Raw genomic sequence first — 17220 nt, 5'->3', positions numbered from 1 at the left:
GCCACATCCAACATATACAATCAACTTGAATGTATACACACGTGCTTAGAACAGTGACTGCGAATCTTACTCAGTTTTGACAGGTGGCCCATTTCCGATTTTTTTGTACTTGATTGGCTATGTCATAACCTATTTGCTTGATTTCGATATGTTATTTTGTTAATATTGAAATAACTGTGGTTGTTGTATTGGATTTTTCGATTACACGTGCAATATTGTGAACATGAAGCAAGAAAAGAAATAACAAGAAATAGTATTAATTCGCATTTTTGTTCGAGAATCAATTTAAATTCATAATTACAGGTATGTTTTCACACATCTAATAATATAACATTCATTGTTACTACTTTGTGTTTTCTGTCTACAACTTCATTTGCTTTTTCACTATATAACAACTACGAAAGAAATACAAATTGCTATTAGTAAAATTATTAACTTTATTTCCCATAAAGTACTCATTGTAAAAAAACTTATTATATTTACAAGAGTCTGACAATATATGTATAATTATCACTTTGTATCTTTTTAACTCGCAGAAATGTTAATCTTCAGTACAAAACTTAATAATATTTTTACTATTATATCTCTAATGCTGACTTATATATAATGCTGACTTCGTTTTGCACTAATCAGTTTGTACAAAGAATACATTTTCTCATTATGCTGTCCACTTTAAACACCTTGTATCAAGATGTGTACCTAAGCATTTCATACTACAATATCTAGCACCACAAGGAATGCAAGTATAATTACTAGGAAATCCACAAACCGCACAAAAGTGACGTTCAGGAAAGCGTGATGGTGGTGCTTGAGCAGATACATAGTTTGGAGAGTTCGGATTAATATTAAGATCCTCTTCTACTAATTGTGCAAAAGTTTTTCTAAACCGTTGCTTATAATATTCTGCTGACCTAGTTTTTTTCTTTCTACCACCTCTGGTGTCTAATGTTTCTTGAAATTTTGGTACCTTTTTGCTCATTACTGAAACAGTTCAAATAATTTGCACTTAAAGTATGTTTATTCAAATTAAATTTTCTGAAGTATGTTATGTTGTGTGTACCCAAATCTGCATGTGGATCATCGTGGAAATTATCTTGTTCCAAAGCTTCCAATGCTTTTTTCTGCCTGCGTTTACGAGCAGCTTCATCAAGTACTCTCTTTTGATATGCATCTTTTATTCTACCAGACTCCCGTGCTGCCATTATGTGTTATTTGATATATATTTCTAGATTGTAATCAAAGCGAAAGAGAAATATCTCTTGTACAATATTTATATTCCTTTCTCTGCTAAGGGAAACGATATTTGATCCATAAGATCATCAACTTTTGCTTGTAATGTATCTAAGATATCAGCAGAAATGAATAGGTGTTTTTCATCCAAATCTTGAATTATAAATTTTCGTCCTAAGGCAAAAGTTTCATCCAGATGTAAAAGAAATTCCTTCATAGCTGAATCACTGAAAAGATAATAAAAAAAGTGTTACTGTAATAGGTTTATTTTATGTCAATTATACAGGTAAAATGTCAAAGCGAAAAGGAGTTTCTCTTGATGAGAAACGTGCAAGAATGCTTCAAATATTTTATGAAAAAAGAGAATTTTTTACGATAAAAGAATTAGAAAAAATCGCACCAAAAGAAAAAGGTATTGTAACACAATCAGTGAAAGATATAGTTGAAGCATTAGTCGATGATGGATTGGTAAGATCGGAGAAAATTGGTACTTCTGTATATTTCTGGACATTTCCAGGGTAAGTTTTCCATTTATTGATTTCATTGTAAAATTGACTACTTATAAAGAATAAAAAAATATCTTCTGTAGTGGAAACATAACTGCTATAGAGCAAAGAATATCAGAAGCTTCTAAAAAAATAGTGGAGGCAGAATTTAAACTTCAAAAATTGAAAGAACTTTGTGTTAAAGAACAGGTAATCAAAATAATATAGCACTCCATTATTTACATTTTTGTAGTTTGAAACAAAATAGAATCTGTTTAAATAAACCATCAATATACTATTTCATATATTTTATATGATATTTCACGTGACATATATAGATGGGAAAGGAAAATACAGAAGAACGACAAATTCTCTTACATGAACTAGAAGAACTAAAGGCAAAAGAGGTTCAGTTGAAAAATCAAATTGCTAAATTTAGTGATGCTGATCCAGAAGTTACAGCTAAACTTAAAGAAAAAGCAGAGGTATTACAATCATTAGTAGTTATGTTTATTTAAATGAAATTTACAAATATTTTATTTTGTAGACTTATAAAGAAGCTGCTAACATATGGACAGATAACATTTTCGGTATTCAAAGTTGGTGTAAAAATAAGTTTGACATTTCTGAAAAAAATCTTAATAAACAATTTAATATTCCGGATGATTTAGATTATAAAGAATGAAAAAATAATTTAATTTTTATTCAATACACGTACCATTCGACCAAAATTCCTTTCGTAACATTTACCATGACTTTTTCTTAGAAAATAAGACGACAAAATTTTGTTATGCATTAGCTTCGATGCTCTTTCAATTCGCACATTGCATAACCACAGAGTGTACTTACGTTATACAACTAGATAAGAAAACTAATAAGGATTAGTGAGTGTATTACAAATTCTATGGTTGAAGTTTAGTACGTATTACTTATCGATAATGGCGCCAGCAACAACTCTGTTATATCTGTGGTAAAATATGCCCTCTAGTTCATACTTCGTCTATGGTTAAACGTTGAAATTTCTATATTTTTTATACAAACTATCATAAACATGTTAATATATCAAGTAAAATATATTTCAAAATAAATTATAAGTGGAACGATAATTTATATGTTATAATAAACCATGATTTTATATAATTTTATTTTGTTTATTAAATAGAATAATTATTTCCATAAAGGTATCATTATCATGTATATTATAAATGATGTGAAGAGGTCTGGTTTGTAATTAACGTAGATTATTCGAAAATCATTTTACCAATCAGGAGGAGTTTTCTATTGCACTTGAACGTCATCTGGCGTTGCATTTTCAACTGTTTTATGAATCGTTGCGTCAGCCATTCAAGTACTCTGAAATCTGCCTCAAAGGAAGTCGGTTACTATATGTACATCGATCGAAGCATCTATCCCATCTACTGTTGACCTGCAGACGTCTTCGATACTACTTTGCACGCGCGAGTTCTACTGAACTAACGTAAGTTCGATTTTCTGTTTTATCAAAACGTTTATCAGTCAATATAATCTTTGATTAAATTAAATTGGTGTTTTTCTTCATTGAAATTGTAATAAAAGTGAACATGCATTTAAATCGGACCGTTATAAATTTTATTGTGCATGGCGTTTCCAACACGTGTAAATGAGTCATAATTCTTATAAACCCACGAGTAGTCAAATAATTAAATTTCTTATATTTGAACAAAACATATAAATTACTTTAGTCTTGAGTGGAATATCACGGGTTACGTAATAGAACTATCCTTGAGATGTGTCTCTATTATTACTCTTTCGTTAATAAGAACATTTCAATTTTTAAAAGAGTAGAATTTTTAATTGACTGAAATTACAATTATTTTTACCTGACTGAAAATTTGCTATAGTTAATTACGTTAAAATCTATGTAAGTCTAACATTTATTTTTCTTCATTCCTTAAAAAAATGAAAATCCTTTGTTTTATATTTTAAAATATTCATTACGAAATATTGCATAATACTGTGGATTTATTAATGTCATTAGTTTAAACCATATTAAATGTCAAACAAATAGTATTAGTAACAGTAGCATTGTTATTCGTTATACATATGAAAATGCTAATATTATTCACATTGCAATAAATTATGTTTCTTACTAAAATTAAATCAAATTTGTGATGTATCCTTGTACTTATTAAACATACAACTTGACCTTTAAGCAACCAGTTATGTCAATGTCGTCACAGTAGTGCTGAAGTACATTTTTATACTTGGCACGGGGCGGAACATTTTACTCACTGTGTCGATTGCTAAATGCCTATCGAAATCGCGATTTGATTAGAGATAATCTGTTGCCTGTGTATATGTCATACACATGCAACACGAATAAAAATGGAGGAATGTAGGTGCTTCCTGAATTGATAAAATTTTTTTTTGGATTTGTAAAATGTTAAGGTTGTGTATGTTTCATTCACTCATTATTACGAAACGTCCAATTTTCCACGTGTTCGTACTTATATAACGAAAGAAATATTAAGTAGAATGAATTTCTATCCACACGAACTTTGAAATAAAGTTTTTTGAAAATAAAAGAAATATTGTTATATTTAAATAATTAATATAATATATTGATATATGTGTATGTATATATAATATACATTTTAACATATTGTTTAGAAGAAGCAACAATGGGTGCTCCCGCTGGTGGTGATGTAGAAAAAGGAAAGAAAGTAAGAATAAATAATTTAAAATATTACAATTTTTTAATATTAGTTTTAAGTGCATTCGAATCTATTTAATTTTTTCGCACAATGTACTAATTTCCCGCGGCATTCCGATTTCGTGACGTAAACGTCTGTGTGTAGCAAACGTCACGTTTTATCAATTTTTGATAAGATCAATGTATCTTTCCATTCAATTTTTATTTCAAACCGATGATTCTAATTACTAGTTTTTATTTATATTTTTATTAAAAATAACAAAATGCGTTTAATTAAAAATTTATTTATGTTTGTTTTTTTAGCTTTTTGTACAAAGATGTGCACAGTGTCATACCATTGAAGCTGGTGGTAAACACAAAGTAGGTCCCAATCTTCATGGAATCGTTGGAAGGAAAACTGGACAAGCTGCTGGATATAGTTACACTGATGCCAACAAAGCAAAAGGTTTTATTTTATTATTATAATGTTACACACTACCCTTGTGATCCTATTCTTGATATTATACTAAAATATGTCTTTGTTACTTTAGGTATCACTTGGAATAGAGACACACTGTTTGAATACCTGGAAAATCCAAAGAAGTACATTCCTGGTACAAAGATGGTCTTCGCTGGTCTGAAGAAACCACAGGAACGTGTAGATCTAATTGCGTACATTGAACAAGCTGCAAAATAAGCTTGAGCCCTTCTGAAAATGACAAAGCACGCTAAACGTGTCCAGCGAGTGTCGCAGAGGGAACTAGTACTATTATCATCTCAAACCTCATAGACATTTCGCTATATTTCACTCAACTCATTCATTGACACTCTCTTTATCTGGTACTCAAGCGTTTGCAAGTCTGAATAGTGAACAATTGTTATTATGAATTATAAGTAGATAAATCATATTGTAATTACATACATTGACAAAAGTCAGGCTAGAACTGACTAGAATTAGCAGTACTCCTTCATCATGAAAGATATTCCGGTGCTCTCTTACGGTGGCTGAGCCATACGTATATTGTGCACTTTATTTATTTATGATTGTACACTGTTCGAATCGTTCAACAGATTGTTAATCTGTAATGCAACAGTACAAAAATACAGATTCGACAATATATTTATAAGGTTTTCATTTTTTTTCTAAAAACCAAGACCGAATTTTTTTTAAATCGCGGAAGCATCGAAGTGATAAAAAGCAATAAATAAAAAAAAACACGCTTTAATCTCAATAAGATTAAAGTAATTAAAACTTTGCCAATTATGTACAAGAGATATTGTACCTTATGAATGACTAAAATTTAATTAAAAAGAAAAATGTGATAAATAATTTCAATTATGACGAAATAAATCGGAATTTTTAAATTAATTAAAAAATTATACTTTTACAGATTTATATTATATTTGTGCACTACTATGATAAGCAGGAGGAAGGATGTGGTTAAGAATGGCGGGAAGTAATGCCCGGTAAAGAGGTTTATACACTCTTTAAGGGAATTTGATTTCATTTGAATATAGTTGCTCGTGAAGTCGCGTTCGTTCGTTAATTAAAAGTTTTCATAAAGTTACCAGTTAAGATGGAAAATAATTCAGATTCTTTGAAAACAGATGAGACATCGAGTGATAATAGTCATTGTGAAGTGAAACACAAAGAAAATTCTTTAAGACTTCGATTAGTCCGTGTTTTTAGTTCCGGTTCTATAAGGTGCCCGAAAAGTCCGTTACATAGTTCAAGTTCACAAAGCCCGAGTCCAAGCTACAATAGCCCATCTGCGAAATCCAGATATTCTTGGCAATTATCTTCGAGCTGTACAGAACATCGTGCACATTCTTCATCAGAAAGTGGTGTTTCGCTTGCATCTCCAAAATCATTGGCAAGTAGTAATTCAACAGATTCGCCGACGAGTTCAACAGACGTATTTCAAAATTCAAGGTGGTACGTTGACAATGGGTAAGTTCCTTAAAACTATATCAACATGCTACGATGGATAAATTGAAATGCTATATAAACTCTATTATGATATGATAAAGGTCTTCTCTGAAGACTTTTGCAGAAAGATTCATGAATCGATCTTCTATGGCTAAACATGGAGTTTGGTAGAAAATATTTACCTTTGTGTTTTGTCACTGTAACAATTGTGATTACCTTGACCGCGATTGCATTTCGAAATGTTCTTCAAAAGTGGAGTCACGTGCTAGTATTGTACGAAACGGTATGCTAATTGGCATACGTATGTATTGCATAGGTACAAACATATTGCAAGCGAGATGGCTGATGAATATAAATCGAATAGCCTTCGGGGATGTAATCGATCAAATGTAATCTATATGAACGTGAAGCGTAAATAATTGGAAAAAAATGGATAGGTACTTTGAAGATACATTGAAGCGAACACACATCACCAGTGAAGTGCTGATGGGTCGATGCAGCGCCGGCGCTGCGGTACGGCGGTACATAACCAAGAAGACGAGTATCCCCACCACCTGCTATCGTCGAAACGATCGCGCGATATATATCCACTTCTCCGACCAGCGTTTTAAGTTAGAACGAGAGGAAGCGATACTGGCGCTATCTCTTTCCCTGTTTCTATCTCACTCCTCGCTTCTGTCCCTTGTCGCACGAATGCATTTCGTCGTGCTCCGCAGAACACTACACGAAGCGCCTCGAACCAGTATAGAACGGTTTGCAGCAAAGTACAGCCGTTTCCTGTTCACCTCTTCTTGAGGAATTAGGAATTGAATAAAATCGGTACAGGTATGTGTCGAATATATTTGACGATTCTGTATACGGATTCTGCATTTGTTTTCTAGTTAATTCGAATAGATCAATTTTTTAGAATCCTTTTTATTCTTATGTGACGTATTGGTAAATAAATGACGAAGATAATCGATGACAGTGACAGTTAAGCTTGTCGCGTTTTTGCATATGACACGCGTCGTTATTGTCTGCGAATTAGCATGTGAACTAATCGTGAGCGCTTAAAACGATATTCGTTCCAATCTGAACTTTTTCGAGCGTTTGGACTCTACCAGATCATAAATATTACGGAAGAACGTCGAGAGATAGTATTCGTAGTTTTTACTCGATGCGTCGTTTAAGCTCCCTTTGAAAAATCAATTCTTTCGGTGGAACGCGTTTAGCATATCAATCGTTGCGTGACCCGTTGGATACAAGAGTCGAAAACATTTCCAACGATTTACACGCTCGTGTAACGGTTCCTTTGAAATACCGTGACGGAAACCCATTGTGATTTGTAATTCATCAACTTTATGAATGCACACAGGGCATGCATTGCGCCTATAGCTAAGTTACGTGGCATTAAATGCTCTGTTCCTAGAGTGTTATGAACATACTTTTAGGGCTTCGATACTGCTTTTAATCAGTAACTGAGACGTTACAAACTGTGTGAGCAAAAGCATCCTTGAAAATGATTATCGTTGCATCTTTCAAAGAGTTATCTCGCCCATTTAGAGCCACTTGTATTTAATTTTCCTTTTCTAGATTAGAAATCGAGATAAGAAAGGTGTCCGTCGATCGAAGCATCTTTTATCTCAAGTGAACGCTCTGATTGTAATTTTTAAAGGGCCTGAAAGTGACCTCAAGCAGAACGCATGATTTAGGGCGCGGAATTTCCTTACGTATATATGCGTGTATGTACGTGTATACATATGTGTAATACCAGTGCATACATATATCCATTTATACATACACCCAGCACACATGCACTCGAGACTATACCTATTTGTAGCCTGCATCATCAGGCAAAAAGTAGGTCTAGGGAATCAGCTGACCGAAAGAGGCGCGTGCGCTTCACTAAAACCAGAACACATTTGAAATGCCTGCTACACGCCTACACTCGGAATCTGGGAAGAAGGGAATCCTTGAAACGCGGTTTCTGATAAACCCACGAAAAACTATTTTTTAATCATTTACGTAGTTAGGTACACAAGGACACGCGTGTGTGCGTGGGCTAGGCGTCACATTTAAATGCAGGTCAGGCGTGTTTGACGTGACGTGTTGTACAGGAACTCGCTCCACATACAGGACAAAGAAACGCCAGAGAATATCATGTGGTTCACCAGATTTTAATCTTTCCCACCGTTTTTTCTTTCTTTTTTTTTTTTTAATAAATTAAATTCTTTTGCTTTTTTTATTGGCTGTACCTAAAAGATTCTTATTTACTGGTATGCAGCTCTATGTATTTTGATATTACAAGTTCACGTGTATGTACTTTTACAAATATATTTTATTTTACATATTGATTGTTTTCAATGTATTGATATTTTTAAAGAAGTGGGCCATCATGACTTACCCTATCGTATCAGCAATATAACAATCTGTCCCTTCTACTTCATTGACCCAATGGAATTGTTTCCACTAATGAACTTTGATTGCTACGAGCCGTGTATCTCTAATTAATTTCGATTTAATATATATTCGATATTAACCCCTTACGATTTACTGGTATACGTAGTACAGTAGTAACAGGGGAGATGGAAGATAGCCAATTAATATCTCTTAACTCTAATTAATTTTGTCTAATAGAACCAAATTTATTTTTGTCTCTAGTCTATAAGCTATTGACATGAATATAAATTCATGGTTTCTTTACAGGCTTTATCTTAATAATAGTATATCAGGTTGAGCAATTAAACGGAGATAAGTGATAAACAATGCTGACTGTTTTACCACATGTCCAATTAAATTATCAGCATGTTTACCGTTCTAGTCAGTCGATAAATTTATTGAAAAATTTTGCAATTTTTGTTCGAACTTGTACGGTTATTATATCAGCGCTCTTTGCAGTGAACACGTAATAGATCTATGACCATGACCGAATGAGCGTTTAACATGAACATAGTCAAGGTGATACGACATCTATGGAAATATTAGACTTCTAAACTGCGAATCTTATTTTCTTCTAAACTATATTTCGTTTCTCTTCACATTTTTTAACATACTTTGCATACATTATTAAAAAGTTTTATTATACGTTCCTAGAAAAAATGCCAATATCGTTTCATGCTGCTCATATGCTTTTTTATAATTTCATTACTAATCATTGCAAACAATCAGTAATACATCTTTTGCAAAGATCAATTCCTGCTAATATTCTTATTAAATACATTGTAATATAAATGATATCACTTATTTTTCTAATCTGAAATGGGCGTATAGGCTGACCTAATCTTAACGTAGTAACTGATATTGAACATAAAAACTTGTCGATATGAATAACAAATTGGACTCAATATTTCATTAATTCGCAGCGTCTCTGTATAACATGTTAACAAAATTTATTATGTAACATAATTTTAAAAAATCTCCTTCCTCCATGAATAGATGCGAATATTTTAGTAATACGGTATAAAATGGCGATTGTTCCTGGCTTTGTTGTCGCGTATGGGACCTATTCTGCACTGTTAGGATATTTTCTCCCGTTGCATAAACGGCTTCAAGATTGTCTTAACAAAAGTGGATTTGCTAGTGAAAGGAATTTCACTGTTAGCCGTGAGAAAAAAAGTAAGGCAGTGACACATGAGAAAATCTCATTACTTGACCATACTAGACCGGCTTACATTCTACGCTCATAAAATCATTAGTCTACTTTCCATTTCACCTATTGCTTTAGCTTAACCTACGAACCGGAGAGTATCGGATGTACGTTTTACATGGAAAAATTATGCAATAGTATTTTGCAAACGTGTTCTTTCCGATGATCAAATTACTGCGAAATAGTTTTCTTGTTCAATAAGATGTTGCAATAAATATCGAATTCAAATAGGCATGCAGTTTTCATTATTTTATTTATTGTCAGCAATTTTATTTTAAAACAAAAAATATATTATAAAACAGCTGTAGTGTATGTTTCAAATCAGTTCAATTTTAATGTCTTAATATTTTAAAACTGTTTTGTCCTTTTTCTGTTGTCTAGTAAACCACAGTTCCGTTTTTTAAAACTAATAATACTTTATCAACTTATGAGACTCGGCTTTGGTCAGGATATTGTGGTCTGTGCGGAGAAAAGCAACATTTTGTGATAACTGCAGTACATCATATTATGCACTTCTATGCTTTGAAATTATTTATGTAGGACACACGTAAAATATAATTAAGCTAATATATAATTTTTGTTTTTTAAATGTAACTCTTTAATATAATATTAAATATTCAAAATATATTCTTAAAATATTCCTGACAAAGGAATAAGAAAAAGGCACCAATATTTATTTATTAAAACACAATAAGATAAATTACCTAAATTATATAAAACGAACAACAAAGTTATTTTAAACAAAGCGATGATTTTCTGTACATCGAAATGGAGTGTCGCTTAGTGCAAATGCTACGAACATAACAATACTTGCTCTCCACCATTTCAAACATATGAGTTCAGTTTTAACATTACATACATTAGATTTATTTTTCCGCAGATTTACAGAACAAATAATCTCAGGACACAATCATTCTTAGACGGTCATTTGTTTGCTTCCGATGAAAACACAGTGTTCTTTTATTTCCTCTTATCCTCTCGAAGTCCATTCACTTGTTAGAAGAAATGATTCCTCTTACTCCAAGTACTGTTAGTACTATTATTACTTTCATAAAAAATTAAATATTTTAATAAATATATTTAAAATGAACCACCTACTTTCTAACAATAAGTTTATGATTCCTCACCTAAAATGCCTGCAAATTTCCAAAAACTATTTCTTTACAAAATACAACTATTATATAAAAAAAATACAACTACTTGTAATAATTCATTCAGAGCCATTATTTTCGACGTTGTCATGTTCTTATCTCCAATAATATTTCAAGTAATGCTATATGAAACGTGCGCTGATCGAGTTCCGGGGTATCGTAGAAATTACTATGGGGACCATAAGTTCCGGGTGCGCCCGCGTCACAATTAAGCGAAGCGCTTTCTTTTTCGTCCGGATGAAAATCCCGCGCGGTTCTCACGCGGCACTGTCACTCTCATTGAATGCGAAATAGAGAGTAAAGGCTGAATGAGGCAGGTCTGATTAATTGTCCCGATGATATGCAGTGATGAAGTACTCGCCGCAGCAACAGCAGAAGGAAAGGAAGTCGGAGAGCGACATATGCTCGGTGGACGGGACGCCGAAACGGGTGGTCCAGGATCACTCGACGTCGACGGAGAGCAAGAATCCTTCGAGCTCGTCGAGGAGGAGCGGTTTCTGCCGTGCCCAATCGTCGGGAATGTTCGCCTGGATGCGAGTGTTCCGGTTGGCCACGATGCTCCAGCAGGTCGGCTGCTAGAGTCCCGAAGTACAAGAAGAGGCGTCACGCGCCGCTTACATAGATGTATTTAACGAATTCAAATTTAAAGGATCGTACACGTGTGCGTCGCGCGCCCCCTAATGTCGCGCCTGCACTTATGCAACCATCTCGTCACCGCGTGCATCTGGATGCACGGTCACACGTGTACAGGCGCATCCGACGACCCTTTCCTCTTGGTCGCGCGATTTACGTATACATAGGGTGGTTGGTTCGTAACATAGGGACGGCCGACGGTAGCTCAATTATAGTGCGTTACGCAATTACGTGTTAATAACCACGGGCGTCGTACTGGCTACGTTTACGCCTACCATGTAGAGATGACGTTAAATTGCACGCGCGTCTTTCCGTATATGTGCATGCCGGTGTAAACACCGTTTCCGTGTGTGAGCCACTGAGATGCGCGTACACCACGCGTGTGCATCGTTACATATAGATCGCAGTCCCAGGTTCCAGTTAATCGATCGGTCGTTCGCGAACCATTAATTAGCGCGTAAGCCTCGAAATTGGAGTTAATTCGTCGTGGAACGACGGTGATCCGTTCGTTCGTCCTTTCTCCCGTTATCCTTTTCTTTCGATTCGACATCTTAGGGACGGGTCGTATGTGCACGTATGTACGATTGCCTGCCATAATAATACAGTTTCTTAGCTCGTACGTGTATAGTGATAAGGATAAAATATGGTGCTATGTTCGGAACATTCCTTGATTGTCGAATTTCGTTTTGATGCTTTGCTTTCCGTTCGATTCTCTCTTTCTATCTTTTTTTATCTTTTCTTACCGATCTACGTTCCCCTCTGTTTGTTATTTTCGGTCCTCCCACTGCGTTGCCGTGTCGATCTCCTGCGGTTTAACGACGGTTCCGTAATAATGAATATCGATTATTTTTCTACGAAAACGGGTTTTCTCTTTCTCGAAAACTTACGACGCGTGTCGACGTGTCGGAAGTCTTTCCTTGTTTCTCATTCCACGGATATACGCGGATGTTCTATTTTTGATTTCGAAGTTTACAATCACTGTCTGACCGAGGCATACGAGTACCGCGCGCGCGCTTCAGGTATCTACGATCACGAGTCCACATCCGATTCCACTTCCTCTTTATTAATGTGCGATCGATGCGAAGATCTATCAGTGTTATCAATATCAATCGATATATTTTATGACTACACAAATCGACAAATAAACTCAATATTTGCTTTAACGCGCGATTCACTGTTTTATGCGCCACATCCCATTGTGATCCTCCGAAACAATCTCCGTTACTGTGAAACTATGATGGAACTGCAACCAGGGTTTTTAGAAACACGTTTATCTTTGACTAATAAATGCATACTGTTTTATCGAAACACTGCGTTCATTGTTCTGCCTGCCTAAGAAACACCTTACTTTGCAGCCGATTTTTATCTATTATCTTTAATAAATTATTTTTGGAATGTTGGTGGAGACAAACTTTTTATTACAATTTCTTCTGCTAAAATATGGAGATGATATATTTGTTATCTTGATTTCAATTTAACGTTCTATATTCTACAATTAGAAGCACAAAAATTCGAGTGTTTATTCTTTTAATAAAAGAAAGTAATTTAGGTGCAATTTTTTAATAACATTTATATTTTTGTTTTATCGTCAATGGCGAGATTTTCTCGAATTTATTTCATACTTCAATCTTGTATTATTTTTTTTGTTAAAGTAACAAAAATTGTATTTACAAGAAATGTAATAGAGACATTAATTACCTAGCAAGCGTTCTGTGTAGATTTTGCAATTACGTCCACAGTTTTTGCTTTCGGTTTCTAATAGTTAGTTAAATGGATTAGCAGAAACTGAAAAAAATATTCGACGATGTGTCTATTAGCTTTCAAGCTATTTCCCCACCAATGACATAAGAATGCTTGTGTAAGACTACCTGTACTTTTTGCGTAATTTATACCTATGACGTAAGTCGTGTCATGCGCAACAATAATGAAGACTATTAAGACCAATTGCATGTTGATATTATTAACATTTCACACCACAGTCGAGGTATAAGTATAAATGAACTTCGTTATTTATTAAATAACGAATATAGTAGGGTATAAGAATAACTCAAACGCTTTATTGATTTTTGTAGTCCAGGTTGACTGCTTTACCAATCTAGTAATTATAAACTTGATACACTTCCAGAAAAGTCTTTTGAGAATGAAAATATAATTACTTTAATTTCTTCTTTTTAGAGAAAATAGTAATAGATTTTTATTTCATAAACATTTTAAGACAATGAGAGAATAATTGTTATATCTCTACAGGGATATTTTAGAATATCAGTTAGAATTTATTTCAAATAAATTTTTAAAAACAAATATTAAAGTGTTTCTTGTCAATTAAAGATTTTTCTCATAAAGAAATTTTTAAACGTTTTACAAGGAATTGATTATGAAGAGAAAACTTTATACTTAGTAGTTTACTTCATACGTGGTAGTCTACACCGTCGTTTTTATAACAAGACGAACAAACAGTTATGGAACAGGCTAATTTTACGAATTAATCAGAGGTGGACACTTAGAATATCCATAATTTTTCTACAATTTCTATCTTATATTATACAGCGATAATATTGTCACAGAGTAGATATCAGCTAGAGGCATCCTAAGTCTATGGTATCACATCATTTTCTACAGTGTCGGTAATTCAGATCTAGAGACAGAAAACAGCATTGCACGGCTATGTCTGTAAGAATTAAAATGTAAATAGAAAAGAAAATCTCGATCACTATTGAAAAATGGTATTAAAAAATCAAAGATACATCAAAATAAATATTAAATATAAAATATCGTCTACTACTTCCTGTCAAGATATAGAAAGAAAACTAACAACATAAAAGTTATAAGTTTATCAACGTTGTAAATGCCTATCTCTAATGGAAGACAGATTGCCATCAAAGCAGTGCCAGCACTCATAGTGAGAACGAAGTATATAGGATATTCGCTTCTTGCTAACGTGTTCAAATTTCATGAACTATCGGTAACATCAAATGCGACCTTAGACAAAATAGTCCATAAGATGTAACGTCTGAAGTCTGAACGGATCCTAAATCTGTTCTCTGTGTTATGAAAGTTTTAGTCTCGTTAAAGTTTACCGACACCTGTTTGCAAGAGGAATCGGTAAACTAGAAACCAGAGAGAGAGAGAGAGAGAGAGAGAGAGTGCAGGGTATAAAAGCGATCTACCTTATTGGTGAGCCAACCACGTTTCGAGCTCGCTGTAGTTTGGAAGCATGGGTGGCAGGTAAGACAAATGCCGGTTGGGGGCGAGAGGGTAGGAGAAGGGTGCACGGTCGTAAACACTCGTGCAAGAAGTACCGTGGTACATAGTCTCGCGAGAACCCGTGTCGCGATTACGTCGTTCCGGTTCCGGGGTTCGAGCGTGATGTAGGGTGACCGATTTCAATGGTCCTGTAAATCGAACGTGAAGTCTCACGTGTCAAATGATCGGCCACAATCATTTTCTAGCAGGTGTCATTATCTAAACCGATTTTTCACGATGAACTAAAAGTACGAACTTATTAAAATCGATCTCTTATCGATCCGTTCGTACCGAATAAATCGAAGCATAAGCTCGCAAGGCGACTCGCGTGCCAGTGATTCGAATGTGCCGGTGAAAAGAATTCCCCTACGAGATGCGACGACCTCTGATTCGCCATCTCTCCGAGGGTGGTTGCAGTACAGGTGACAATGCCGGCGCCAGGAGGCAACAGTCCATGAAGGAGGACGACCGTGGCGGTTACACCTGGAATTGTCGTGAATACGGGCATCACCTGTCATCCTGCGACCTCCTCAAGGTCCCCGCGGCCCTTGCGTCTAGGGAGCAACCCACGTCGCCGAAGCCACGAATCACGATCCACAGGTAACCCCATTTCAGTTTATGCCTGTGTGACCTGTGCCACCGTGCACGCGTGTGTACCTGTTGTGTCCCGCGCTCGCAGGGAAAGCTAGCTCCGCAATTGTCCGGGTCAGTGCATCCTTCGGGGGCTCATTCCGGGTAGCCGCGCGAGCGCACTGCTTTCGACCACTTTACAATCGAAAGATCCGCGGTTTGTGGCTGGTTCCTTTCTCAGAAATTCTACCCTAATTTGCTGGCCTAGGCGACACCACTTTTCTATGAACCAGACACGATATAAAACGTTCCGCAGTCTTCGACGTTCGCAATTTTGCATCGAGCTGTTTGCTGAATCTCGAAACTGCTGTTTCAAACAAGCTTTAAAAATTTGCTGTTAATTATAAATAACAGATAAATTTTACTGGAAGATACATCCTCGTTCATAGTACAGGTTATGGTTACATTATATTTCATAGCCGGAAGGTTAATTTTTAATTGTTTGCTTAATTCAAGATAGATTAGAATGTATTTTTCTGTAAACTAGAAACTAAGTATATTTCATATTGACTTCACTATGGTATTTCCAGCGCAACTGTTTGGTATTTTGAATTTTTGAAGAAATATTTTTGAAGAAATATTTTTGAAAAAACTTGTTAGGATTTCCAGATAGTGAGACAAAAAGTTATATGTCAATTTTGATATATCATAACTGTCATTGAAATCGGGAAATTTTTCTCAGAACCAATGCGCGTCACAGTATAAAATCTATTTTTTCAGTATATAAGTTGGTTATAACCTATATAAGTTTCATTATATCGGTAATATACAAATTCTATAGTACATATTTACAACAATCAAATTACATTTTCAATTTCACTCCATTTTCTGCATTGTAGTTGAAAATTATCCAGTTTATAAGCAATTTCTGATTAAATTAATAGTTTCGACGAGAGAAGAGCTTATGCCAGGTATCACTTTGTAGTCAAGAGAATAGGCGAAAATTGATTAGTGCTGTTGTTTATTCTCAACCTCGAGAAGCACATAATTTCACTTATATAAACGAGAACGGCGGTCTATTTTAACTTGGTAAATGGAACTGATACATAAATTGCATAAGTCACTTGTTATTCAAAATACCAGACGACCTGGTTATCAGTCATTAAATTTGTATCGCGTTATCTTATGTTTTATCATCATTTTAGTATTCAGCACACGATTTCTACGTCCGCACCCTCGAAGTGTACTCTGAAAGCTAAAGATTTGGTTTTCCCTCATTATGTGCGGTTCCATAATCACAGTGATTAAGGCGTATCCTATTTGCACATCTGCTTGTCCTTTCGACAACGTTACCGTAGGTTTTTTTTTCGCAATTACAGGTATTCTCGAAAGATTAAGTTACTGTTATTACACCGATATGCGAAATAAAAAAACTTTTTTCTTCGATAATTTGAACAGACTAAAATTAATAATTAATTTAATTATGGTCGTTCTTTCAGAAAATATGCATTTTCATTTTTAGTATGGTAATTGCATTAATTTTACGCATGAAAGTTCTTAATCTTGTTCATTTATCTTTATTAATTCCTGCTTTAAAAGGGACACGTTGCAATCAATAAAATATCGGGATCGTGATATTACATTTCAACACAAATAATGGTAACGGATTATTGATCGAGAAT

At 34.5% G+C, this 17220-nt stretch overlaps 5 protein-coding genes across 5 annotated transcripts; 3 read left to right on the top strand and 2 right to left on the bottom strand.

Moving 5' to 3' along the window:
* Positions 1–38: 38 nt before the first annotated feature.
* On the top strand, positions 39–2465 carry LOC144478950 (meiotic nuclear division protein 1 homolog). The gene is made up of 5 exons (XM_078197351.1): positions 39–303; positions 1517–1748; positions 1820–1925; positions 2054–2200; positions 2263–2465. Exons 2-5 carry the CDS (start codon positions 1522–1524, stop codon positions 2398–2400), a joined length of 618 nt encoding a protein of 205 aa, XP_078053477.1. The 5' UTR covers positions 39–303; positions 1517–1521; the 3' UTR covers positions 2401–2465.
* On the bottom strand, positions 418–1202 carry LOC144478957 (zinc finger HIT domain-containing protein 1). The gene is made up of 2 exons (XM_078197363.1): positions 1061–1202; positions 418–981 (listed from the first exon to the last, which is right to left on the bottom strand). The coding sequence occupies exons 1-2, from the start codon at positions 1200–1202 to the stop codon at positions 659–661; spliced, it is 465 nt and encodes a 154-aa protein (XP_078053489.1). The 3' UTR covers positions 418–658.
* Tfb5 (transcription factor B5) lies at positions 1271–2569 on the bottom strand. Its single transcript, XM_078197376.1, has 2 exons — positions 2434–2569; positions 1271–1457 (listed from the first exon to the last, which is right to left on the bottom strand). Exons 1-2 carry the CDS (start codon positions 2466–2468, stop codon positions 1271–1273), a joined length of 222 nt encoding a protein of 73 aa, XP_078053502.1. The 5' UTR covers positions 2469–2569.
* Positions 2570–3052: 483 nt separating this feature from the next.
* Positions 3053–5506, top strand: Cytc (mitochondrial cytochrome C). The gene is made up of 4 exons (XM_078187375.1): positions 3053–3192; positions 4365–4417; positions 4711–4852; positions 4938–5506. Exons 2-4 carry the CDS (start codon positions 4376–4378, stop codon positions 5081–5083), a joined length of 330 nt encoding a protein of 109 aa, XP_078043501.1. The 5' UTR covers positions 3053–3192; positions 4365–4375; the 3' UTR covers positions 5084–5506.
* A 1503-nt stretch (positions 5507–7009) lies between these two features.
* LOC144469531 (uncharacterized) lies at positions 7010–13033 on the top strand. The gene is made up of 2 exons (XM_078179942.1): positions 7010–7141; positions 11439–13033. Exon 2 carries the CDS (start codon positions 11441–11443, stop codon positions 11669–11671), a length of 231 nt encoding a protein of 76 aa, XP_078036068.1. The 5' UTR covers positions 7010–7141; positions 11439–11440; the 3' UTR covers positions 11672–13033.
* The last annotated feature ends 4187 nt before the right edge of the window (positions 13034–17220 follow it).

Source organism: Augochlora pura, chromosome 1 (genome assembly GCF_028453695.1).
Source record: "Augochlora pura isolate Apur16 chromosome 1, APUR_v2.2.1, whole genome shotgun sequence".
NCBI lineage: Eukaryota > Metazoa > Arthropoda > Insecta > Hymenoptera > Halictidae > Augochlora > Augochlora pura.
Note: the sequence above shows the minus strand (reverse complement) of the source record. Positions and strands in the feature narration are given on the sequence as shown.

Bases quoted from the DNA above. Each gene is read 5' to 3' on its own strand.
- LOC144478957 (XM_078197363.1), bottom strand. From the start codon at position 1,202: ATGGCAGCACGGGAGTCTGGTAGAATAAAAGATGCATATCAAAAGAGA. The intron at 982-1,060 runs GTACACACAACA...GAACTGTTTCAG, and splicing joins TGATCCACATGCAGATTTGG to TAATGAGCAAAAAGGTACCA.
- LOC144478950 (XM_078197351.1), top strand. From the start codon at position 1,522: ATGTCAAAGCGAAAAGGAGTTTCTCTTGATGAGAAACGTGCAAGAATG. The intron at 1,749-1,819 runs GTAAGTTTTCCA...TATCTTCTGTAG, and splicing joins TATTTCTGGACATTTCCAGG to TGGAAACATAACTGCTATAG. The intron at 2,201-2,262 runs GTATTACAATCA...TTTATTTTGTAG, and splicing joins AACTTAAAGAAAAAGCAGAG to ACTTATAAAGAAGCTGCTAA.
- Tfb5 (XM_078197376.1), bottom strand. From the start codon at position 2,468: ATGGTAAATGTTACGAAAGGAATTTTGGTCGAATG. The intron at 1,458-2,433 runs GTACGTGTATTG...TTATCTTTTCAG, and splicing joins AAAGGAATTTTGGTCGAATG to TGATTCAGCTATGAAGGAAT.
- Cytc (XM_078187375.1), top strand. From the start codon at position 4,376: ATGGGTGCTCCCGCTGGTGGTGATGTAGAAAAAGGAAAGAAA. The intron at 4,418-4,710 runs GTAAGAATAAAT...TTGTTTTTTTAG, and splicing joins ATGTAGAAAAAGGAAAGAAA to CTTTTTGTACAAAGATGTGC. The intron at 4,853-4,937 runs GTTTTATTTTAT...TTGTTACTTTAG, and splicing joins TGATGCCAACAAAGCAAAAG to GTATCACTTGGAATAGAGAC.
- LOC144469531 (XM_078179942.1), top strand. From the start codon at position 11,441: ATGAAGTACTCGCCGCAGCAACAGCAGAAGGAAAGGAAGTCGGAGAGC.